Source organism: Hyaena hyaena, unplaced genomic scaffold, assembly GCF_003009895.1.
Source record: "Hyaena hyaena isolate Hyena2069 unplaced genomic scaffold, ASM300989v1 scaffold_210, whole genome shotgun sequence".
Lineage (NCBI taxonomy): Eukaryota > Metazoa > Chordata > Mammalia > Carnivora > Hyaenidae > Hyaena > Hyaena hyaena.
This window is the reverse complement of record NW_024080841.1, coordinates 1,956,729-1,972,176: the sequence shown is the minus strand read 5'-3', so window position 1 is coordinate 1,972,176 and position 15,448 is coordinate 1,956,729. Positions and strand designations below refer to the sequence as shown.

Genomic DNA, 15,448 nt, shown 5'->3' with positions numbered 1-15,448 from the left:
AATGAATGAATGTTATTTCTGTGGGAATATATCTTTAAAAAGGACAGCTTATGTCTTCTTTTAAAGCTTTCATTTTTCATTCAACATGTTTTTAAGATGCATGTTGTTCTATATAGATATGGTTTATTCCTTGTAAAACTGCCTGTATGATATTCCATTATATGAATATGACTTATATATATCCCCATCTAGTTATTCAACCTGATTATCTAATATTTTGCTATTACAATGTTACCTGATATATTCTCTGATTTCTCATCAAAGCCAATACAAAAAAATTATTTCATGCATGTCAATTGCTACATGTCATTTAAAATCAATACTGTATCATTTAGCTTATTTAGGAATACTGAGTATTTGTAATGTAATCTATTGAAATAACTAAACATTTTACTATCTGAAACAGGCAAAATCTCTAATGCTTACAGTGATGTGATCTAGTGTGAAGAGAAAAAGAAAGGGCCTTTCTGTGATCTTGGACAAGGTTTCTAACCTTTCTATGTCTCAGTTTACTCTTCTGTCAAATGAGGAACAATGTGAGAGCATTTTTTACATTTTCTTCAGTGTTGTGATGAAAATTATAAACCAGAAAATATACTCTCTTTTGAAAAGGCAGTATCATTACACGTAAGAGGGAGCATCATTAAAAAAAAAATCCAAATAAAAAGAGTAACAAAAATATTTTTGAAATTCAAAAGCCCTATCAACATTTTAATGCTAAGAACATACGGTCACAGTGCTTTTTTGGTTTGTATAGCGGCCAACATACGAAAAGTAGAAAATCTGGCTGGTTTAACTTTAATCCTTGGACATACTATGTGTCTTGCCCATTCCAGAACATGTAGGGTTATTGACTGATAGGAATCAGTGCCTGTCTCATGATCCTCTCAGTGTAACAGGAACGAGGATCATTTTCCTTTGATTAAAGAAGACTTAACAAAACTACTTTCGATCTCATCTCCCCGTCATGCCCATTTCTTTGCACAGCCTTTTTAAAAGAACTGTCAATAATTGCTTCCTTACTTCCCAGTCTCTCCTCTGGGCTTCTAAGTCCAGCTGTCCACCAACTCTGTTCTTGTTAAGGTCAACAACGTCTGCCAAGATGCTACGTCCACTTGTTTCTTCTCTAACCTAAACTTACTGACCTCTAAAGTAGCAAAAGATGCAGTTGCTCACTCCTTCCCTCATGAAATATTATCTTCCCCTGGGTCATGTGAAACCTTACTCTATTTCATCAGGTACTTCGTTCTAATTTTTTGCAGTAACATTCCTCTGCTCAACCTTAAGATGTCTGAATCCAAGAGTCAGGTCCTGAGTGTTCATCTCTGTACCTACAATTCTCTCCATTGATAGTGTATACAGTCCTGTTTTCAAATAGCATCTATATACCCCTGATTGCTTTAATGTGTATCTATAATCCTAACTTTATCCCAGAACTCTTCCCAAAAATCCAATTGCTTTGTTGGTTTCTACACCTGGATATCTAAAAGATATCTGGAATCTGCAACAAAACCACAAAATTTGCTTTTGATTTTACTCCACAACAAAACTGGTCCCTCTCCCACCCCACCAGCTCTTATCCTTTTCAGTAAATGTTACAGCAGCTTTTTATGAATTAAGCCAAAATGACAGGAATCAGTCCTGATTCCTCTTTGCCTCTTATGCCAACTCAAGTCCTGATAATCCTACTGAAACCCAAATCTGTCCACTCCTCTTCATCTGCACTCCACTCCTACTATACTAAATTCAAGCCACCATTATTTCTCACATAAAATCATGTAATTTGTTTCTCTGCTTCCATTTTTTTGCCCCCTCCAATATATTCTACAATGTTCTTTAAAAAAATTTTACATCAAGTCATTTTCCTGATCAAGGCCCTCCAAAGATCTCCTCACACTGAGAACAAAATCCAAACCCTTGTTGTGGCTTGGAGAACATCGTGTGATTTGAGTCTGTATACCTTTCTGACTTCTTGGTATCACACCACCCTTGGCCTACTGGCCTTTTTTCTGTTTCTAAAAAACAATCTTTGTCTCATTTTAGAGTCCTTATACTTTCTAACCTCTGCCTGTAATGCTTTTCCCTCTCTTTCTTTACATGACTGATCCCTTTTTGTCATTTAGGGTTCCTCTTATCTTTTCTCAAAGAGGCCCTCCATGGCCACCTAACCAAAGCAACCAACCAGTCACTAACACGTGACCCTAATTATTTCTTTACACACATATCACTATCTGGTATTTTTCTTGTTACCTATTTCTCCAACAAGAACATAAACTAACACCTCCAATCATTTAATATGAGGTAAACTTTTTTTAAAATGTGAAAGCAAAAACGGTTTCAATACAGTATGTTAAATGCCTCAGGAGTCCTGCAGAGGGAAAGATTCACTTTGCCTGGCAGAAAGGTTACCACAGAGGTGGAACATATGAGCTGGATCTTAACCACGTTCATTACACAAACTAGGGTAAAAGGAATAAATGGGTAGAGGACAAGGAGAGAGACACTTAGGAGAAGAAACTATGAAAAGAGAGGAAACAAGGGCATGGTATGTTCAAGAGTAGCCAGTACCTCACTGAAGGTACTGTGAAAAGCTGAAGCACGAGATAAAAGGTGACAGGAAGGTTAAGGTCAGAAATCAAAAGGCTTATAAACCATGCCAAAGAGCTTAGATTTTATCTAGGAGTCCATGGAAAACCATAGAGTTTCTGATCAAAGAAAAAGATGTAAGCTTTAGATATAAAACTCTGACAATAATATACAAGAATATAGGAATCCCAAATTCCTGAGGTCTCTAAATTAAAAACAAATCAAAACAAAACACAGTAGTGTAAATACCACCTTGTCTGTTTGAGCGGTTTTTATTAGCCTATCAGCATTATTATTTCTGCCTATTATCTACATAAAGCTTGTCATTTTAAATTTAATCAGGTAAATAAAATTTTCATTGTTTGTCTGAATGTATGTCTACATACCTGGGTAATAAACTTTTTTCCCATCAGTCTTGTATACAACCATTGTGATAAATTCTCGATTATTTGCAAAATCATCCTGCAAGTACAAAGAATCCAATGTAGTTAGGAAAATGGGCTCACAATCCTCTTAAGGGGGAATAAAATTCAACTTTTAAGAGCATTTCAGCTACTTAATGCTATACAAAAATCTTTTCTGAATTAAATTCATTTCAATGATGACCACACTGTATAAAGTAATGTATTAAATAAGACTCTGAGGCTACTAAGATTATGGTAGTTACCCTTTACAGAATCAGGCCTATTGATTTAACATTTCCAACCCCCCTTCAGAGTATCTTAATGTTAATACTCTTAAGACCTAAAGCATATATAATCAACCTCAAAACCCTCACTGAAAGCATTAACTCCCATTTTTCTTCAAAGATGATTTCTGAACAAGATCTTAAGTATATAAATGTCCTTAGAGAAAAATATTTATCTAATACAATGCTATTTTCAAGACACTTATATGAACGAAACAGGCTGGTGACCAAATTACATATCTTGTTCATGTTGGTCTAATTACATTTGTAAAAGTTTCTGTATGGGATAGGGATCAGTACCTTGTCTGTTATGTGTCTACTGAGCAAAACCCAAACTGCAGCGCCCCCTTGTGGACACTGCACCTCCAGTTTGTACTGGGGGTTGTTGGCCAGGCTATAGGCATCTTTCACGGGTCCTTGCTTAGCATCCCAAGTACTAAAAGATAAAGTCAACAAAGAAAGTAGTAATTAAATTTCTCATTGAGCTAAAGTATAACACTATTTTAAAAAGTTTTGTGTCTCTAATACAACTAAATTATCAGGAATTTTGTTTTAATGTTTAAAAATTTTTTGGCATAACCAAGAAATACATAAAATAACTATTACATGGCAGTCATCTGTGGGCATGACAAAAAGAATGTTAGTCTTCATAAATTATATAAAATATATAAATGAATGCTTAATAAATAAATCCTTATACATGAAACAAATAGAGACTACCATAAAGCATATTCTGAAATGTGCAAAAAAGTTACCTGTGAATACACGTTGATTCTTTAAAAAGACCTGGATTCCAACTCAAATAAATGACATCATAATACTGGCAGAGATCATCCCATGAAATCCAAAATATTCCTGAAAATTAGATGTCTGTTAATCTATAAAATATCTTAATGATAAATTACTTCACTTAAATACCTTTCATATTATGAAAGCATGTTATTTAAAGATCAAATGGTATTAAAATTAAAAAGATACTTACCATTGTCTATCTTCTGAGCTGTTCGAGGATCAAAGTTTAAATATTTTTGTAACTCTGGGGTCCAGTTTTTTACATCATTTTCACTGTATCTTCCTTTCCAACGTAAATGACTCCAAGGATTTTTCAGTTGGATAAATCGTAGCCCCTATTAAAAAAAAAAAAAAAAAAAGACAATAAAGTTGCAAAAGAGTTTTACCCTATTTTTATCAGTTATATCATGCATTTCCTGAGAATGCATTTTGAAAACTTTTCCTTTCAAATCCACTTGAATTATTTTTTAATCAACACTTTCACTAGGTCACACATCTGGTCAAAACCCGTGAGTGGCTACCTACTCCCGAGGGCTTTGCTGTCCATATGGTAGTCACTAACCACAGGTGGTAATCAAAAATTTTTTAAATGTAAAAAAATCAGCTTAGTCACAAAAGCCACATTTCAACTGTTCAAGGACCATGTGCAGCTAGCAGTTCATGCGCAGCCCAGACACACAACATTTCATCACAGTAGGAAGTTCCTTTGGACCATGCTGCCTTAGAGCATCAAGAGTTTCCCATCCTTTTGAAGCCTACTCTGCTCTGGCCCCATCTTATTTTCTAGTACTCTTACCTTGTGTATCTTTGGCTCTTTCCTCTCAAAATCCCCACAAATAATCCTTATTCAGTTTTACCTCTAAAGGGAGGTACCCATGCTGTCTCTCTTCCCCGGAAGGCCCTCTCTGATCCCTTGTGACCACCCTCCTTCAGATCCTGTCAGGTCCTCCTTAGCTTTTTCCTCCAGTACCATCTCTCAATGAAGACAGACAGTGAAGAGGAAAAGAACATGGACTTTGGATCAGAATGAAATGGGACCAGGCGCCAGCTCTATGAGTTTTATGGACCTTGGGTGGGGGTCATTTACTCTTTGAGTATTTGTTTACTCACACGTAAAACGATGAATACAACGGCTCCCAGAATACTGTTGTGAGGATTAAATGAAGTAATGTATGCAAAATATTTACCAATTAGTAATTTTCTTTCTTTCTTTTTTTTTTAATTTTTTTTTATTTATTTCTGAGAGACAGAGAGAGACAGTGTGAGCAGGGGAGGGTCAGAAAGAGAGGGAGACACAGAATCCGAAGCAGGCTCCAGGCTCGGAGCTGGCAGTCAGCACAGAGCCTGACGTGGGGCTCGAACCCACGAACTGCGAGATCATGACCTGAGCCGAAGTCAGACACTCCACTGACTGAGCCACCCAGGCGCCACACTAACTCTTCTTTAAACATAGTGCTAACACTCTGTATTAGTTTAAAACAAATTAATTTCCCATTGTATCTTGTTTCCTACTTGAGCAAATGTACCAGCCTTGACTCCCCAATGAGACTATAAATTCCCTGAAATGGTAACACTATTGTCCTTTTCAAAAGTCTCCAACTGAGTTTATAGAACATTGTTAAAGTTATGGTAAGTGCTCAAATACTGGGTGTGTCTACAGAACTGATTACATGGACTCAGAAAATCAAAAGAGCCTATAAGTCCAGAGGAGTATTTGTCTTATTTCAAGTAGTCAAATTATGGAACAGTATTAATTTTCTAATAAAGTCATACTGTTTGGAGGAGGTTTTTGAAAAACACCTGTCTGTGCTATTTTTATGTGGCAAATCATGCCCTGAGATAGATGTGATTTCTGGACATAAGACTCACTCCTCTCAGAAGACTTCAAATTCCATTCCTTTTCTCAATCTCTTCTTACCACTCGTCCACTCTTGCCCTTGCCATACAGATATTTAACTCTAATTTATTACTATTTTTTTCATTAAATCTAGTTCTACATAAGCAGGAAATGTGCCTTATTTCAGAACTCTATCACTTTTTTAAGTTTATTTTTTTGAGAGAGAGCGAGCACACAGGTGCACGAGTGGGGGGGAGGGCCAGTGCAAGGAAGAGAGAGAGAGTCCCAAGCAGGTAGTACAGAGCCGGACATAGGGCTCAATCCTATAAACCATGAGATCATGACCCAAGCCAGAAATCAAGAGTCAGATGCTCCACCAACTGAGAGACCCAAGTGCCCCAGAACTCTAACACATCTTAAAAAAGGAATATAAAGGAGAGGAAATTGCTGCTAAACTTTTCTGGGGCAGGTCCGAGTAATCACTGACATTCAAAGACACTAAGATAAAGCTGTAGATTTTGTTTGGATAGAGAGCCTATAAGCCAGAGGTCCTAAATAGGGGAAGAAATGTTAGACTAAAAAAGGATCTGGTTTATGATGAAACATCCCAATTTCAAAGTTATTTCCAGGTGGCATCAAACGAAAAGACATGGATGGATTCAGAAATCCCTTCGTGAGATTTGCTGCATTTAGAGACAGCCGCCTGAAACTGAGATGTATCTTCATAGTAGACTGTGGAACATCACCTCGAGGAGGAGACAAAAGTGACCCAAAGGACTGCTTAGACTAAAGTGAAGATCTTAGAAAATTCAAACAAAAGAAGGGCGCCTGGGTGGCTCAGTCGGTTGAGCGTCTGACTTCGGCTCAGGTCATGATCTCACGGTTGGTGGGTTCAAGCCCCGTGTCAGGCTCTGTGCTGACAACTAGCTCAGAGCCTGGAGCCTACTTCCAATTCTGTGTCTTCCTGTCTCTCGCTGCCCCACCCCACTCGCTGTTTCTCTTCCTCTCAAAACTAAATAAAAAACATTAAAAAAATTTTTCAAACAAAAAGGATAACACTTTCACACAAGTGTCCATAAAATCTTACTTAGTGAAGAAACTCAGAAATGATAGATTGGCAGTAGCTTTATGATTAGGTCTAAAGCATAAAGCATGAGCATAAAGCACCACTCCAGATGTTCTAGAAATTAATGCATCAGTGAGAGAAATATTTTTGGAAATACTTTTTTTTTTAAAGTTTATTTTGAGAGAGAGAGAGGGAGGGAGGAAGAACAAATACGAGTGCGGTAGGGGCAGAGAGAGAGGGAGAAAGAATTCCAAGCAGGCTCTGTGCTGACAGATTCACGAACCGTGAGATCATGACCTGAGCTGAGACTAAGAGTTGGATGTTTAACTGACTGAGCCACCCAGGAGCCCTTGGAAATATTTTCAAATACAAGTCAGAACTAAGGAATGATCTCAAAATATAGAGAGCAAAAGTAACATGAAAATGACGAACCCAGGAAACTAATCAAGTATATAACCAGTCAAAGATACTAGAGAAAACCCCTATAAATTTTAACACAAGAAGAAGCCTTTAGATAAAGATCAACACTGACAACAAAGAGTTCACGTAAGCAAAAGGAGAGCAGGGTCAATCCACAAGGTGAGATGTCTGCTCAACCTGGGTCATACTGCTTGTGACGTGACCGGGGATTGCACAGAATTAAGACACGAGCATAAAGCACACTTAAGAACAGAATGAAGAAGCCTTGTCTTGAGGCCACAGTTGACTCCACCTACACATGCTCTAGAAGCCTGATCTCTACAGAAGAACTGCCATGTGGAACGGATACTATGTGAATAATGTTTCTGATTTTTTTAAAAAAGGCTATTATTTGAAATTCTTTACCGGCCTTCAGTAAATTTTTTAAATGTTTTGTTTTCAGGTCAAACCACAGATGCCTCATTCTCTCATAAACATGTTATTTGTCTACTTTCCTCTGAACAATCAGAACAAACAGCCTTATAAATGATACAACCTTCAGAGAAAATCTCTTCAAATTCAAGCTTAACTTCCATATTGACTTTCATGATCTAAACCTGTCTTGCCATTACCTCACTATTTATCACCTATCAGGATGTTTTAACAATAAAATAACATACACATAGTACTAAATAACAGCACCTGTTATTCCTAATACTTTGATGTTTGTGGAAAATCACATTTCTAAAACACATAGCTCTCAACTTATTCAATTTCACATATTTTTTTTTTTTTTTTTTTTTTTGCTTTAAGTAATCAGGTTTTATGCTACTTTTAAAGGAATACACAATTCTTTACGATATGGTTAGGGATACAACAGCGGCTGATTTAAAAAGCCCTGAGACTATAAATTGAAAAACAAAGTTGCAAAAGGTCCCTACTATCTTCATAATTCATAGAATTCCCTGTATCATCTAAGAAAATCAATCTAATTAATACACAGTGGAACACTGTCATTGCTGATTGATAACTACTTCCTGATCTTTAAGTTTAAGCAGAGGAAGTAGAACACACGGCTAGTTAAACTTTCCGGTGACCTGCATAGCTCAGGTCCTATATAACATCAGGGAAAATGAATCCTCCTGTAATCATCTCTGTATTTTCTAATCCATAGCACAGATCTAGTTTTCAGTTAAAAATAACTAATCAATAACCTGAGAAGTAATGCAGTCAACCTATTCCAACACCTGAGCACAGGGCAAGGGTCTGAAATATGTGAGGGCTGCTAGGAAGAGAAACATATGCAAAAAATGGCATGTTTTTCTTTCTCATTCACAGATACTCTCTTATTTTCTGTCCTTTCATAAATATTTAATGAATGTCTACCATGTCTACAGCCTAACACTATGACCGACCCCAACACCAGCAGACAGCCCAGAAACTTGAGGGCTGTGTATGTACCACAACCCTTTACTTTTATGAACAACAAATAAAAAGAGGCATATAGCATTTCTGTTTTGTCATCAATATCTGTCCTTGTCATTACATTTTCCATCTTCTGATTTAATAATTTCCAATGGTGAGGTCAAATTATTTAATGTAATACAGGCAGAATCATTTTTAAACTTCATCTAAACCTTGACTTGTCAGTATTCCAAAGTCTATTATGCTATTTGGGATTCTTGCAATGTCTTACTATCAAGTAAAAGAAAGGAGAGAAAAATGTAAAGCAAAACCTTGAACTCTCTAATATCCAAAACAGCATATGCGTGTGTGGGAACCAGACCCCACTTCTCTCCTTCAGCTTCAGTCATCATTCCAGTGGATGCGGTGATGAGGACGTCCCCTTTGTGAAATCTGGAATGACCCCGACAGACAAGTAATTAAAGAAAACATTTCTGTAACCTCAGATCACACTTTCTTTTGGTCTAAAGGTTTACATGAAAATTTCCACAAATTTGAAATCTTTTGTAAAATGGGCTATTCCTGACACCCTTCAAAGAATAAGTACACTTCTATCTCACAATGTATCAGATAAATTATCTTACTGCCCCACCCTCCCCCAGTTTTAGTCAATCATCAGGTAGAAACTTATCAGTGAAGGAAAGTAAATGCTAAATTTTCAAATGATTTACAAATAAAGTTGAAGATGTGAAATACATTTTGTCAGATCTCTGAAGTTTTCTTGTTTCACTAATGAATGTGTATTATTGTACAGACAATTTTCCAGTGCCTACATGTGGATTATTCTTTTAAGGCTTAAGCTATCTTCCTCTTTATATATTCTCAGACTTTTCTTCTTCCACCTTTCCTCAACTGTAGGTACTTAGGAAGTACAAAACAAGTTGTCCATATGACATATTCCAGATTCAAATGTTTTGGGATTATTTATAATCTAGATTAATTGTGACCATCGGTGAGAATGACTGAGGGCTGGCTGCAGCAAGTACATAAAGTGAACTCTATTTTAGAAACACAATTCCCCAGGGTGCCTAGCTGGCTGTTGGTGGAGCATGTGACGCTTGATCTCAGGGTTGTTGATTCCCAGCCCCATGTTGGGTGTCAAGATTACTTAAACAAACCAAAAACAAAATAAATAAAATCACAATTTCTCTAAATAATAATGCTTCCTCTGCAATCTCTTCTATAAATAAGGCAAGAAGTTTTAAAATAGCCTCTTTTACTACCAAAAAAAAAAAGAGCGAGAGAAAATGTTTACCTTTGATAAAGCATTCTGAAAGAATTATCCTTACTAAAAGTTTGGCTATCTGAATGCATAGCAATCCTCTCTGGTATCCACCCGGTCAGTGCATGAAGATCAATATTCTGTAACATAAACACATTTTCAGGACTGTCTGTATTGTTATCAAACTCTTAAATAAATCTCAAGTGTAGCTATTAAATCCCACTAATTTGATATATTATTTTGACAGAATAAATCAGAGGGTAGTAAGCTGTTTTCTACTACTAATAAATTTCTTATTTAACTCAAATTCCTACCTGGACTTAAGCACAAGTTTACTATTCCTTATAATCTCTGTTGCTTTCCCTGAATGCAAGAATTGTTTTACTAGTAAATATGATGAAAAATCAAAACATGTAACAGGAAAACGCTGCTTTAATAATGATGGTGATTATCATTTGCCATTTAGGGAGTCCTATGAGAGTCACTTTTCTAATGTTTTACATATATTCTCATTCTCTAGGCTGCACTGGCTAAATTAAAAGGCACTGAATTAGAAACCTAAACTGAAAATATTTGAAGGACACAACAACTGAGTATGTAGGCTGAGAAAATATTTTAACATCCTACTGCATATGTCTATCACTTATACATTCTCTGCCTAATATTATAAGAACCAGAGAGTGAAGGAGGCCTGTACCATGCAGGGATACTAACCAGCTATGAACGATGGATGATTTGCATACATTATTTCATTTAGTCTTTACAACTCTGAGAGGTGGGTATTATTCTCATATTATAGATAAGTAAAGAGGCTTAGAATGCTTAAATACTGTTTCTAGGGCTATAGGCTGGTTAGTGCCATAATTCAAAGTTATACTAATGTGACTAATCTAAGCCTAGTTTACCTCATACAACTAAAGGATACTGACACACACTGTTTTATAGGCTAAGTAATGTTAGGATTGGGAAAAATTAAAAAACAAAAAACCTGAATGTGAATTTACAAATAAAAAAATACATGTAAGGATGACAATATGATACATCCTTCGATCTGGAGAGACTTCCTTTGAAAGGTACACTATACCTAACTGGTTTTGTATCCCAACATGACAGGAGACATACAGTTTAGGCTTCCCTGAATACTGTGTCTTTACAATGCTCTATCCTTATGAAAGAAAATAAGTACTTCCTTAATACGGTAATTGGATCAACAATTTTCAGGGGTTGATATTGTTTTATTTTCCTTTAAACAAACACATCTTCTATAATCTCTCATAATAGTCCTACTGGATAGCATAAGTCTGTGTCTGTACATTCCTGGTACTTACTGAATTGGATCCTGGGAAATCATATCCTCCCATGACCTTCATATATGCTTTTTCTATGAGAGAAACCCATAATTCACTTTTGTTGTTGGAATAAGAACAGAGCAATTCTCCCTTATGATCAACAGGTAACTGATCATCAATTATCACCTGGAGAAAGAGAACATTAATTTCCTTAGGTGGTACAAAATATTTTAAAAGCCTTCCTATCAAGGAAAAAAAAATACCTTTCATACAGATGAAATAAAAGGCACAATATGCCTATTATAAAAGTAATGATAGTTTCAGATTTCTAGAATCTGATCAATTATAAAATGTTATACATATATGTCTTTATTCAGTTTTACAGGCTAATCTCCCTGTGAGGTGATAACCTTTGAATTGACTGGTTAAATGGGTCTACCATCAAATTTATTACAGATTCCAGAAATGTACATTATATCTAAAATATTACAAAAGGGCTTCACTATTAAGGTAAATAACAATATTACTACCTGTAATTTTAACCTAAACCTGCAAAAAGACTCATGTACAGTTGTAAAAGTAGAATATGGCTAAAAAATATATTTAAGTAGGGGAAAAGATCACCACAAATAGTTTCTAGTTCACGTTATAAAGTGATTTGGGAAACGAGGATAGGAAGAATTCTGATCTAACACTAATATGAGAATCATGCAACTACATTTTCAAAGATTCTTTAAACAAGGGGTTAAAGATTACAGTTCAGAAAAACTAGTCTCAATAATTTTGCTTGATTTTTAAGTAATCAGCTAGAGCAGCAGTTCTCAAAGGGTGTTCTAAGCAGCATCTGAGTCACCCAGGAACTTGTTAGAAATGCAAATTATGGCCCCACCCACAATTTCTGAACCCTATACTCTGGGGGTGGGGCCCAACAACCTGTGTTTTAACAAGCCCTGCACATAATTCTATACACACCAAAATGTGAGTATTACTGAGCCACTGAACAACTCAGCTTCTCAGACTGAAAGGACTGTTTAAATGCAGATTCTCATTTAGTAGGTTCAAGGTGAGGCCTAAAATTCTGCAATTCTCCTAAGTTCCCAGGTAATGCTAATGTTGATCCACAGCTCTAGCTAGAGAAACACAACAATGCCAGGCCATCACAACAGGTTCACAGTTCTTGAAGCAAGTAGTGTAATTTAAAACTGTGTATATATTTCACAAAGGAAAACATAATCTTAAAGGCCTCTTAGATCTGAAGTTATGATAATACATATAAACTCTTGTGACTTAAGAGATTTAGTTTTTCTCATTTCCTTTTCTTTTTTAATCAATTAAGAACTATCAGATTAAAGTTTAAGCATAGTAATCATTAGCTCACTATTACTTTCTGAAACTTTCCATAAATTTCCCAGAACCATTTTTAAAATTACTTTCTTGATTTTTATATTAACATATGATGTTATTGGTAGTAATATGCATAACACCAAACTCAAAATCTTTTTAAATGTTTACACAAGTAACATTTCTTAATGATTCTACCCAATATTCAAAGGTGGGGAAGGGGAAGAGAAGGGGTTAGGGTGGGGAGAGACATTATTCACCTTTCTTGGGACACCATTGAGGTGAAGTTTTACCATATACTTTCCACATGGATTGTATTCTGGCTCACCATCCTTATTCTGAGGGTAAATTATGCTTTTGTAAGGAAAATAAATATTGAAATACCAAATTAATATTCAATATAAACTACTAAGCAGGATATTATGTTTTATTTAGACATAGGTCTTAGCAATTTTATAAAAACAAACTTGAGAATATTTTCAATATTTATGGCTTAGAAAAAGAATTTCATGCATGTTTAATACAAAGAAAGTATTTTATGAGATCATACAACAGGGAATAAATTTCACAATACTCTGAAAAATACTAAGCTTTTAATTATATACTGTAATAAATTTTCTAAGTGGATATATTTTAAGTCAGTTAAAATAACTGTCTATCACTGATTGATTGAAAAGAGACCATTTCAATTAACCAGAACTACTTCACTACAACTCTGACAGAGATAAAGTTACACAAAATTATCCAGTAAGACACTTGTATCAGTATCAATTTTATTTTACACTACATATTAATTATTTATATGATCTATTTATCCAAGATGGTAAATAGCTTGAAACTAAGATCTGTATTTAATTCATCTTTGTAATTTCAGGACTTACACAAAAACCACTCAGGACAAGTTGTATGAAAAAATTATAATGCTTAATTTTTACAAAGAATGATTTTAAGCTAATAAAACTTTTAAAAATTGAGAGAAAAAGTATTTCAGTAACATTTCAGTACATTCTAAAGCAGTTCTAGCCAACAGAAATATTTTATATTTTTCAGGAGGATATTAAAAGGTGAGATTTTAATATATTTTATTTAACTGAACTTATTCAAAATACTATTTCAACGTGTTATCACTATAAAACTTTGAGATTTTTTTGTGCTTAGTTTTCAAAAATCTGCTGCATTTTACACTTAGCAATCCATTTTGATTCAGACTAGCCCATTTCAAGTGTTCAATATCCACATGTGGCTAGTGAATACCATACAGTATAATTATGATTTTATTTACCAATTTGCCAATTTCTTTACTTCAAAATAGACTTTTATATATATATATATATATATATATATTTTTTTTTTTTTTTTAACATATGTGCATAGGTTCTTAGACTATTTTAGGAAATCTTTCCACATTCACAAATCATCTGCTTAACATACAGGGTCACATATTCTAAGTGATATGCCTTCTTCACTTTCTATGCAGATAAGACCTAAGCTATTAATTTCTAGTTAAGAGACAATTACATGAAAAGGGCTAAAGGGACAAATACAAAATTTTACCTGGTAATCAACTTCTTATTAAATCGTCTTTCATAAGCTGCACTGATAGCCAGTGATGCCACAAAGGAACAATCTGATACTATTGTCTGTTAATAAGAATTTATTAATATATCAGTTCGTTCATTCATGTAATTTCAACATTATTTAAGCACTGCACCTGAGCACCAACTTTTTATACAGAGTATCCTAACTGTTGCTTGAATACTAAAATAATAAATAGAAAGGTTATGCTGCCAACACATACAAATTTTCTTCAAACAAATCCTAGAAAAACTGAGTAAAGTAGTTCTATAAAGTTAATTTAGAATACATACATTCATATCCATGTATTTCTTACATGGATAAAAGCATACTTCACCAAATCCACACATTTTTAATAATTTCAAGGTATCTTTTAAAAAGATGGTTTATTATAATATGACCAATCAAGTGAATATACACATGAAAAGATTCTTGAATCATAGTATTTTAGGACCACTGTTTTTATACCAACTGGAAGACATCTGTACGTCAAAGCAAAACTTATTGATAAAGCTTGCGATAAAGCCATATTGTTGTTCTTCCACTGAAGTGTTTTAAATAAGCCTAATACCTCCCATTTTAAAAAAATATATATTCTCTAAATAAAGGTGATGTTCAGATCCTCAACTTTCTGATATTGAACATACTGATAAACAGGGTCTATACAAAAATCCATAACTGCTCAAAACACTTAAGTATGTCTAAGTCAAAGTGTGCAGAATAGTTTTTCCAATTATACTCATGTACCTCAATATATATTAAAAACTAAGAAAAAACCCAAATCTACATTTAAATTACTTTAAAATGTTAGCTTTCATATAAAATCATATAAAATATTTACCTGCTTTATGCTAAAACTGGACACAGTATAAATCATTGTAGGATTGTTGGTGAGGTCTTCTGGTCGTACCCATTTGGAAAATGTAGCTTTTTGTTTAGGTGATAATGGTAGCTTGCCCCATCTATCACTGAGGAAATAATAAAAATTAAATACTACTACTACTAACAAAATTAATCTTTAAAAATAACACAAAAACAAAATTAAATTTCCTAGAAATATTTTTTTTGGAGAGGGATAATGATCATAGCAATTCTTGTATCATCCTAAAATGCTCTGCTCAAATCTAGCTCTTTAAACTTAACCATGAATCCAGTTAATGTCATCATCCTCCTCAGTTAAAAATATAAA

General features: G+C 34.6%; 1 protein-coding gene across 2 annotated transcripts in view; it reads right to left on the bottom strand.

The window, feature by feature from the left end:
• CAPN7 (calpain 7) overlaps positions 1–15,448 on the bottom strand; it is a 41,489-nt gene that overhangs the window by 9,763 nt on the left and 16,278 nt on the right. Inside the window, exons 7-16 of one of the 2 annotated variants that reach the window (XM_039242228.1) lie at positions 15,101–15,227; positions 14,239–14,324; positions 12,945–13,038; positions 11,383–11,529; positions 10,088–10,194; positions 9,105–9,225; positions 4,257–4,401; positions 4,030–4,129; positions 3,575–3,710; positions 2,973–3,048 (exon numbers count right to left, since the gene is read on the bottom strand). In XM_039242228.1, coding sequence (XP_039098159.1) covers positions 2,973–3,048; positions 3,575–3,710; positions 4,030–4,129; positions 4,257–4,401; positions 9,105–9,225; positions 10,088–10,194; positions 11,383–11,529; positions 12,945–13,038; positions 14,239–14,324; positions 15,101–15,227 — 1,139 coding nt within the window. The remainder of the gene's footprint in view (positions 1–2,972; positions 3,049–3,574; positions 3,711–4,029; positions 4,130–4,256; positions 4,402–9,104; positions 9,226–10,087; positions 10,195–11,382; positions 11,530–12,944; positions 13,039–14,238; positions 14,325–15,100; positions 15,228–15,448) is intronic. The other variant, XM_039242229.1, reaches the window with a different exon arrangement.